Source organism: Mustela lutreola, chromosome 2 (genome assembly GCF_030435805.1).
Source record: "Mustela lutreola isolate mMusLut2 chromosome 2, mMusLut2.pri, whole genome shotgun sequence".
In the NCBI taxonomy this organism is placed as follows: Eukaryota; Metazoa; Chordata; class Mammalia; order Carnivora; family Mustelidae; genus Mustela; species Mustela lutreola.
In genome coordinates this window covers 151,299,973-151,311,124 of record NC_081291.1, presented here as the reverse complement: position 1 = coordinate 151,311,124, position 11,152 = coordinate 151,299,973, and the positions used below count along the sequence as shown (strand labels likewise).

Genomic DNA, 11,152 nt, shown 5'->3' with positions numbered 1-11,152 from the left:
ATGGCTGCCACAGGTTCCAATCCTCCTCTGGATTTTACTTGTAAATGAATGGGTGGACCCATTCCATGATACCCATCCCTCTGGCTTCCCCCACTGCCAACAGAAGAGACCTTGTGTCACTGCACTGTAACCCAGGGCCAGCTTCACCCTTCCAGTTCTTGGGTGTGTGTGTGTGTGTGTCATAGCATCATTTAATCTGACAGCCACCACTCACTAAGTCTTCAGCTTAAGAGCGCGGCCCAGTAGTTTTGGAAATGTTCCTTCCAGAACAAGGCCTTTCCTCTTTCCCAGACTCTAGGTCTCAGAGCTTGATAATACGAAGATGGCATGAGAAAAGCCACAGGGACCTGGACCCACAGAGACCTGGCAGAAGCCTGTCACCCGCACACCCGGGGATTTGGCCTAACGGGTTGGAGCAGGAGGGTTCTCTTGTCTGAGTTCCCCAGAGGCCCGAGAGCCCTGCGTCTATTTCCTACGGCAGAAATCGCTTGATCGAACTCTCCCCGCCACAAGACCCACCTCACAGGGAACCCTTCGCGATTTGGGTCCTTTTGTGTTCGAACGCGATATTGCGTGTTGGAGCGGGGGCGCGATCTAGAGTCCACGGACTCCATGCTTACGATGAAGACCCGTGTCGGGCTCACTGTGAGCGGAAAGCTCAAACCCAGCGTGGGTTCTTGCGTTCCTCCCCAAAAGGCCAGGGCCCAAAGAACCCTTTTCATTTGGCGAGGGGCTTGACGGAAGGGAGGGGCGGGGGCGGGAGCGGGCCGGGGTCTGCTAGCCAGCGGCCGGGCGCGACGGACTTGCCCGGCTGCTCAGCTTGGCCGCCAGCATCCTTGCTGGCGACATGGTTGCTCTCTCCCGGGCCAGAGAGTGGGGACGCCTCTGTCCCCCACCCCAACCACCCCCACGGCGCCCCCGGGTCGGCGCCAGAGCCCCGGAGGCCCGGAGGCTCTGGCCTGTTGGAGGCGAGGCGGGCTCTGTGGCCTCCTCCGGTCAGTCCGAGTTTAGTCTGCGGAAGCGACGGCGGGGGAGCGGGCCGGGGCCAAGATGGACCCCAAACCAGACAGGCGCTTTCCTTCCCCCACTCGCGCCTTAGTCCCTGCCCATATTGCCCGTCTTCGGTAGGACTATCTGCCCGGCTTCTGTCTGCTGCCAACCTTTCCCGAAATCTAGACCCCAGACTTGGTAAGTCGCGTTCTTCCCCCACCCCGCCCCTCCACCTTCCTAGCTGACTGGGCCCGCGACTTCGTGCACGCGCGTGGCCCGAGGCGCGCGCTGAGAAGTTGGGCTCATTTGGAGCAGCCGCGCCAATCCAGCCTCTGCGGCTGATGTGTATGAACGCCGGGGACCCCAAGGTAGTCAGACATATCGCGGGGCTCCCTAGTGAGGCGGGAGCGAAAAGGATCCTTGCTCTCTTGCATCCTCTTTGTCCCTGTGGACACCAAAATCTACCTTTTTAAGCTGGAGTTTTCTGCTGGTCTCTAAAGAGAGAGAGAGAGAGAGAGAGAGAGAGTGTGTGTGTGTGTGTGTGTGTGTGTGTGTATTGGGCTAGTAGCAGGGGAGCAGAACCGTCCCTTCCCCAAAGCAGTTTCTAATCCCTAAGGTCGCCAACAAAGTTTACTCATGGTTTCCATTTGAATGCTGTGAAGTCTTCGTCGTCGTCGTCGTTGTTCTTACTATTTTAAGTGAAGATTTCTCAGTCACGCTTCTCAAATATACGTGCCTCTTGAGGACATTTCGACAATTACCTTGTCCACTAACTGCACTCCCTTTCCTCTGGCGGGGGTGGGGGGAAATAAACTTAAATTTTCAGTAGTTGCCCTAGGACACGTCGTTTACATGTCACTAATGTGAAGAAAGAAGGAGAGAAAGAAAAACAGCCTTGGTATTTCTTGTTGGAACTCCGTGTGCTCTATTATTGAAATGTGAAAGATGGATTTTTGGGGGGAGGGGTAGGCAGGGCTCTGGAAGAGTGCTTTTGAACCGCGCTGCCCTGTTGCACGGGGCTGACCTTTGGCTGACACGGCCACGGAGCGGGCCGTTAGTTAACGAGGATTTGATACATTAGACATTCGAGCTGGGCGTGTAAACCCACACTCTGAATCCAGATTTTGCTCAAATTAGTGTATGAGGAAATGATCTTTTTAAGTCCCGAGGCTTACCCAAATGTCACGAGGGCCAATCGCTGCCTGAAAAGGGTAGTGAAGGACACCCCGTAAAAGACACATTCCTATCTCCTTAAAAAACAAACAACATAAAACCAAAAAGCCTTCTTTGAATAATTCCTGAAATTTTCCAAGTCGCCACTTTGAGGGAATGCTTATAAATAAGGTTAATCATTCATTCTAATGAATTCTGTTGTGTTAAATCCTAACATCAAGCAAGGCTGTGAAGGCAGCGGCACAGTTATGACAAAAATTCTTGTTTGAGATTCATATATTTTGAGTTAATGTTTTACTCAATAGAGTTAGTAAGAGTGTCAGAATTTATATACGCCAGGCAGTGGGGGCACATACAGAGGAGAATCGCGGATTTTAAAGCTATTTCAAAGTTGATGCGTTCCTCAACTTGATTTGGTTCGATTTGTCTCCGGACTTTGGAGCCCAGAAAGCAAAGGCAAGCTGGCGGCTAGGGCCCTGGCCTGGAGCGCTGCGGCTGAACCTGCAGCTCCCTGGCCACACGGTTGGGGCTGGAGTCCGGGACTTTGACTTGGAAGGCGCCACGGCTCCCGCGGTATTAATTGACTGACCCAGGGAGGTGTCATTTTATTTAAGTCGACATTAAAGGTCTAACTTAAAAAGGCACAGACAGAAAATGCTTTCTTTTCTTTCCCCCAATAGCAGAGCCCGCTAAAAGTGGTGGTGGTGGTGGTGGGGGATTCGCTCTTATCTAAGTTCCCAGCCACTCTGAGAGTGCAGGGGAGGACGAAGCGAAATGGTGTTCTGCTCTGTGCCTCTTGACCCTCTACCAGCTGACTTTCTTACGGTGCTGTCCTGCGCAGACTACCGCAGAAGCAAAGGAAGTTTTCTGCACCTACCTGAGTGCTGGTTTCCGCCTCTGGGTTTTGCTGGGTTTGCACAGGGGCGGTTCCTGTGACTCGAATTTATTCCAGGCGAAAACGTACACGAAACAGTTTTTGGCCTCGTGTCTTTGCTCAGGGAGTCTCTATCTCCATTCCCCTGTGTCCACTGAGTGTAGATGAAAATATGGGAAATTAAACGAGAAAGACACTATAATAATAATAATAAAAAAGATAGTGTAAAAATAAGGAAACTAGTGGGGAGAAGTCATTCTCCAAAAGCCTACACAGAAGAAATCCAGACAGGGCCTACAGGATTTGCTCCAGAATGAGTTCTGTAGATAGCGTCCCAGGCACAGGCCGATGGCTCGCTAAACGCTGGTTCCCAACCCTTAGGACAAGGACAACTGCGCGGGCTGAACACTTTTTGAGAAGACAGACGTCCTGGCCTCCTTTGGAAAAACCACACCTTCCCAAAATCTTGAGAACTTCTCAGGCTTGGAAGGGTTGTAAAAGCTGTTCTAAGAGTTAAGAAGAGAGTGGAGAAAGAAGGGAAAGGCTGTCAGAGAAAGGAGAAAGGAAAGATTGTGGCTAGTGAACTGCGACATCGATCGAGTTCATTTTCCCCCAGAGGCGGGTCACAGCACCCTCCTCCCCCAGGCTGCGATCACCAGCTACTGATGTAAGGGCGAGAAACTGCCCAGGATCACCAACTTCCAAGTTGTGTCAAGCTGAGATGGAAGCGGTGGGTGTGTTTCATTTTAAGGTCCACTTTTGGGTGTCGGTGGAAACAGTGTAGCGCTGATTTACGATCTTGAAAGAGTGAAGGAAGCGATCGCCGCTTACAGACTTACTCTTAGTTTCTTTGGCAACCTTCTCTACAGCCCCCGCACTCGTCTAACCCCTAACAAGTCTGGGGTACCCGCGAGTGCCCCCCGGAGCCACGAACACTGAGGTTCTAACTGCGACGTGACTTTCTGGCTGGCGTGAAGGAAGCCCCTTTCCATCTTTCTGGGGTTACATCGAGCCCTGCCCCGGGCTCCCTCCCCAAAGTCCCCCAACCGCCTTGGTCCACCCGGGGACCGGACCGCAGGCCGCGCTGCCGAAGATGTCGGGGGCTCCTGGTCGCCTGAACTCAAGCCCTGGCCACAAGTTGCCCCGCGCGGGCATCATTAATTATTAGACGATAAGTGTTGCAAAGAAAGCTCAAGCTATTATTATTCAAGTGGGAGCTGGCTATATAATATATAATATATACGATATGTATATTATACATATCATATATATATATATATATATATATATATATATATATATATATATAACATATATTTGACATAATAAGCTTTTCGGTTTCTCAAAGCATAGTTATTAACTTCACACCCTCCTGCGTTCCCATCTGCCCCCTGGATCCACCCTTTTGTAGATTTGAGCTCCTCACTTTGTAACTGGTTTGGGGATTCTTGGCAGAAGCGTCAATACTTGGGTGTGTGGGAACTGCATGCTCCAACTTCCCTGTAGATAGATTCAAGCTTGAGGAGCTTAATCATCTCTATCAACCAAGGGTGTGCATGTGTGTGGGTTGGGGCGGGGGAGCGTTGCTTCTTAAAGCTGGATCTAGGATGTTCACATCATCCTTTCTGTTTGGTCAGATTCTTAGTCTGAGATCTGATACTATCGTTGTTGTTGAGTAAAAAAGGAGGGGGAAAAACTCCACCTACACCAATAGGGCCAAGATAAATGAATGGTGTAATTCGCTATCAGGAACAAAACCTTTCATTTGTAACATCAAACGCAGCTTTTCTTTTTTTCTTTTTTCTTTTTTTTAAAAGGAATTACACATATAATATCTGACTTAAAATAGAATTTTAAGCAGTACTAACTTCTACAAAATAACATCAGTTCTTGGTTCTAGCTCTAATACATTTTCAAAATCCTTTCCCTGAGGATTACTGCCGAATAAACATAGGGCACAGCAGGGTCATTGTGGTGCGAATTCTCTCTTGGGCTCTTCTCCACAAAAGGAAAAAAAAAAAAAAATCATGCCTTATATGACAGAATTCCACAGGTGATTGAGGTGATTTTCTGGAAAAAGTACAAAGTGATATTAGAATTAAACTAAAAACACATTCAAATTAAGATAATTTTTATGTAAGTAGGAACAATAATCCACAAATTTAAACTTCTTGAATAGTATCTTATTTGGCATAAATAACTTTTTTGAAATTCCCTTGTCGAATTAGTTGTTTGAGAGATCCTGCATATAAAAATGAAGCTCCCATGTATCGCAGCGTAAAACTAGTAAGTAGCACCTTTCAAAAATATAAAATTATCTTCATACACATAAATATAAAATGTATTTGTCAGTATCCACAGGGCCAGTATGAAAAGTCTTTCTAGTTCTATCTATAGGAGGTAGAAATATCTTGAAAAGCACTTTGAAAGGCAGGTAATTTGCTTAGTGTTTTACAGACAGAAAAACAACTGACTGAACTTTAATTTTTCCTTTGGAAGTTTTAGAGTCCTGCAGGCAGCTTTTGATTCAGAACTGTGATGATGACCTTTTATTCTTAGATTAGTAATTTATTTTTAAACAATCATTTTATGGTAAACATTTAACAAATATGTACAGATTCCTCTGAAGTATGCAATAATTATTTTGTAAAATATGAGTAAAAATGGAGCACATTCTTATAAATATATTTGCAGTATTGAAATCTTTATGAAGGACAGTTTAAAAAAGTTTAAATGGTCACATTAATAAATGTACAAAATTCCATAAGCATGGGTCAATAAAAATTCCCAAGAATTGTGTGTGTTAAATATATTAGAAAAGAGATGCTTGTGCACAAAAAGAAAAATCAAAAGAGATATCACTTGGGGAAATGAAAACAAACAAAGGTCCAGGGTCAAACATTTTTTTTTCTTTAATAATTAGTACCTATTTTTATGGCTTATTATACCTGAATTTTTATTTAAAATTCCAAAAATGTGTGTGAGATGGGAAAAAATAATATCTGGAGTCGAGGACAACATTTAACTGGTATTCAACAACTTCGGTGCTGTTTCTGTTTTCCGTCCTACTACTTTAATATACTATAAATCTTTCCAGAAAGCTCTGCTATTTTTGGTACAGCAGGCTGAAATTTATGAGCCTGAGACTATGTATATAACACCCTGGTTGAGAAAAACCCTAGGATATTCATTAGATTAAAAAAAGTCAGCTAGTATTATTATAGTTCCTGAATCAATAAATATTTACAGATTTAAGGCAATAAATTGAATGGAAGGACCACATTTAAAGGTTATTGTGTGTGTGTATCTTCAAATAAGTGGTTTGTACAATTTTTATACTGCTCCAATCATGATTTCACTTGCTGACCTCGTAAAGTCAGTTAATATTCTTGGCTCTTACTTAGCTTTTTCACTTGTGAAATCAGTGCCCTAGACAAGATACTCACTACATTTTTATATAGTCCTCAAAGTAGTGATTTTACTTAGTCTTGTTTATGTATTAAAGAAAGAAAAACTTTGAACTGTAGAATTTTATTTGTGAAAAAAATGAAATCAGGGAAATCTTCTTAACTGATTTGGATATAAATGAAATAAACTAGCAACTCCTTATTGTAAAACCTCATTGTTAAGGTTTTCTTTTCTAAGAGTCCCGTTTCAGATATACACATTCTATTAAACTAGGAACAATACAGGGAACTTATCTTTTTCTCTTTCTTAGTTTGGCAAGGAAATGAAATACATTTCTAGTGTTTTGTTTATGTGACTTACAAAGAATATTTTCATAAACCAGGGGCAGAGGGTGCTTAGGAGATGGAAACACTATTAAATTTAATTGTTTAAGGATCTGGATTTGGGAAGTTTAAGCTAAGTTCTGATCATATGCAAATCATGTAAAATATGCTTCCTATATGTATTAATGAACTGAAAGCTATACAAATCCCACAGTCCAAAGTAACAAGAATAAGAAGAAAACACAATGCTCCTGCACACTCTCCTTGCTAGATCAGTGTGAAGAGCTAAATACAGGGTGTATACTATCCAATCCACAGGTTCTGCAGCTGTTGCTTGTTACTTACCTATCAGTTAACTGCACTTGACTAGGCCAATTGATTGATTAACTAATTAACCCGGCAAACATTAAAGATAAGTATAGTTCTTGTTATGGAAACTATGGCATTTCAAAAATCAATTTCAAATGCTTTCTTCCCTCCAGGAATATAATAGGAGAGACATATACAGTTAGTCAAAATATAAAGTAAAATGTGGTATTTGTTGTAAGAGAGGCATAAACAAAATCGATTAGGAAATGTTTAAGTTTTTGATTCTCTTAAGAAGATATTGGGTGTGGTGCATCAACAATGAATTTTGGAATACTGAAAAAAATTTAAAAAAAGAAGATATTGGGTGTCACTTGCTGATTTAGAAAATCAGAACAAAATATCATGTCATGGATTTTTCTTCTCCTTCCTTCATGCCCTCTTTTGCTCCTTTGCTTTTCTTCCCCTTTACCTCCCCCTCTCTTCTTCTTCTATTGCTTGCTCTGGAACCTAAGGTCATATGAAATTTTCAAAAGACCTTTCTCAGGATGGTGGTAGTGGTGTTGTGAGCTCAATGCCTGAATCCTTGCCAGGCCTTTGTCTTTTGGGGGGAAGTTTTGTCCAAGTGCCCATCTGTAGTCAGCTAGCCTGGGCTCCCTTGATGGGCTTAAACTCTGTGAATGCTGGGCTCTGGGGCTGGGCAGAGCTTTTCAGCAACCAGGGTGTCCATTTTAATGATTGAAGTGGGTCAGACCAAGCAGAGACCAAGTTCTGACAACTCCAGGCAAATACCTCAGAAGAGGACATGGATTGGTCACCACGATATTTTCCCCATTGCGGAATTGTACAGTGTTTCTCTCTTTCTATTATTTGTTTAATCTAAGTAAAGATTCCATTGTCACTAACAAATAAATCTTTTTCTTATTTTTATTATGATTCTTTTTAAATTTTTATTCAGTTTTAAAAAATTTTTACTATAGATGTATCAGCATATGACTAATTTTTCATGAATTTCAATTTGTTCTGAAATATTAAGCCATGTATTTTCTCTTTCCCTAAGACTGACATGATTTTCTGGCAGTATTTTCCAAGGAAATTTCATGTCCACTTTATAAGATTTCATAGTCACCCTACAAAACCGAGGAATAATTCATGTTTTCTGAAAAGTGTTGCATTCAGCTTCTTTAGAAACTAAGTAGGACTAACTGGTAACTAATCAAATAATTAGAAATAACTGGTCAGCTTATATATTATTCAGATTCATGTTTTCTTGTTTTGTTTTGTTTTGTTTTATCTTTGGTTGCTGCTCTTTGGGTCAGTTGCAAAGTGGTGCAACCCAGATCAGTATGATTTGTACTTGCTAGCTGTTTGGGTGAGTCGTTTCAGGCAAGAGGGTTGCAAAGTACGTTTGAGGACTTGGTTTTGTCATTTTCATGTGTTTTTTATCCTTTTCATTAAACGTTTTATTTTGAACAATTTCAAACATATACAAAATAGAGAGAATAATGTAATAAATCTCTATCACCCAACCTGAGCATTTATCAACTCACAGTCAATGTAGTTTGTACTTCCATCCATCATTCTTCCCCAGGATTATTTTGAAGCACATACTAGACATCGTATTATTTAATATGTAAATATTTGTTACTTAACTAAAGTGTAGTTAATGTTTGCTATGAAGTGGAGGGGCAACTAGTATGTTTTTCTGAAACACTGAACTTTGAGTTTGAGCTTTAGGTTGCTATTCTTGATCCTCTTAGCAGTTTTGCTTCCAGAGCTTTTATTAGCCACTGGAATCAAGGAGCTCTATAGTGATCAAGAGGAAAAGAATAATTCGGTTGATTATCATCATAATCAATGAAGATGAAAGCCTGAAGTGGGAAATCTCACAATTTCCAGAGTCTAGTACTGATAATGGAATGAGAATAATTCACTCAAAAGTTTCTGATTTGGGGAAAATGTGATGACTAGGAATTCCTTTTAATGAGAAATCATATGAACTTGTACTGGTATGGAAAAACACTGTACTTGAAAAACTATCACTTAAATGCATTGGATTTCAGCTTTATACCACCCAAGGCCATACCTCAATTATCAATATAGTAATAAATATGAATTTATGCACTGTGATTTAAATGTATGTTTCCTTATCTCATTAAGTTATATGAAACTATGTGTTGTGGTTGATTTTTCAAAAGAGAGAACTGATCTTTTAGAGCTTTATGCTAAACTATTTATGGATGAAATGATGTGATGTCTGGGAATTGCTTCAGATAACCTTGGATAAGGGGTGGGTATGAGTGAGTGTAAGAACTAAGACTTTTAGGGGCGCCTGGGTGGCTCAGTGGGTTAAAGCCTCTGCCTTCGGCTCAGGTCATGATCTCGGGGTCCTGGGATCAAGCCCCGCATCGGGCTCTCTGCTCAGCGGGGAGCCTGCTTCCCTTCCTCTCTCTCTGCCTGCCTCTCTGCCTACTTGTGATCTCTGTCTGTCAAATAAATAAATAGAATCTTAAAAAAAAAAAAAAAGGTACTGGTTGCTAAAAAAAAAAAAAAGAACTAAGACTTTTATTGCAGGGTGATGGGTACTTGGGATCATGATAATATTCTCTCTACTTCTGCATATAATTAATTTTTTTCTTAATAAACTAGCAGAAAAAAAAAGATAAAAGGTCAGGAAGAGCTCCACTAAAGTGTCTGTCCTATCTATCTATCATCTATCTTTCTGCAGAGAAGTCAAAAGGCTTTCATTAAGAATTGTTTGGACTTTAAAATTAAAAAGGTAAAATTTTACTCCTTTTATCCTGGACTAACCAAGTGTGTACTTGGAAAAGCCAATGAACTTCTTTCAATGTTAGTTTTTACATATATAATAATTCTCCTTCTGATTTAAATAAATGCTAATATTTTTCCATATATTCCTACATATTAGATATCAGTTCATAACAGCTTGCCTGCAAAAATGTAGCTTAATAATTTAAACTTGCAGTTACTCAAATGTTTGTCACCTAAATATTCCAATATCAATGAAAAGATCTGTTTGTTAATTTCTACTTGTGGTTGTTTTATGCATTGATTATGGTAGAACCTCTCTTATCATGTGGGGAAAATAATGATAGCTATAGTTTTAAAATGAAATTCTTGTGATAGCATAATGCTGTGCCATCTAGTTTTCTGGTGAGAAATATAGACTCTTGAAGTTTAGGGTTAACTTCTGCCTCATTCTTTCTCCTTCCATAACACACCTGTCCTTCCCACTTGATTTCTAGGCCATTTCTGATGGAAATGGAAAACACAGCATCTTCATAATGTAACTCAAGGAACTTGGAATTGAATTATGATTTTCAGATTTCAGTTTTTATAGTGGGCCTCTAGTTTTAGCCTTCTCCATTTTCTAACCAGATCTAGAATATTAGGGACAAGAATAACTAAACCCTTCAAAGTGCAAAATTATCTTCCTCTCAACCTGTCCTGCCCGAAGATTGGCATCCTGTCATAGTTTTCTTCCACGTTCTGACTATGCTAGATTTTCCTGCTTAGGACCCAAATCCCCCCAGAATACAAACCAGTCTAGGTAGTACCATGAAACTAGGTCATTAGAAGCATTCTAGTTCTTTCCTCCCTGGGGTAGATCCCGGTGCATGCATCTCCAGCAGCAGTGGTTCTTATGAGAACATTCAGAAATGATGGCTTTTCTTATCACTCTGTTATGCCTGTTATAACAGACTTTTGATACTAAGCCAAGCTGTGGAAGCCATTCATTGAAATGACTAGCCATCCTCAGCCCCCAGTCCAGCCTTTGCAGTCAGGGAAGTTATCTCTGGACCAGTTCAGGGAAGTTCTGTCTGGACCAGTGTTTCTCAGAAGACTTGGGCCTGAATAATTTTTTTTTAAAAGATTTTATTTATTTATTTGACAGAGATCACAAGTAGGCAGATAAGCAGACAGATAGAGGGGGGAAGAAGGCTCCTTGCTAAGCAGAGAGCCCAACACGGGACTCGATTCTAGGACCCTGGTATCATGACCCCAGCTGAAGGCAGAGGCTTTAAACCGCTGAGCCACCCAGGACATCCTCCCCCCC

The 11,152-nt window shown here is 41.6% G+C and overlaps 1 protein-coding gene across 1 annotated transcript in view; it reads left to right on the top strand.

Moving 5' to 3' along the window:
- LOC131825606 (uncharacterized) overlaps positions 1-11,152 on the top strand; it is a 259,384-nt gene continuing 248,232 nt past the window's right edge. The window contains exons 1-2 of the mRNA XM_059165058.1: positions 1-40; positions 439-1,188. Of these exons, the coding sequence (XP_059021041.1) occupies positions 1-40; positions 439-1,188 (790 nt within the window). The remainder of the gene's footprint in view (positions 41-438; positions 1,189-11,152) is intronic.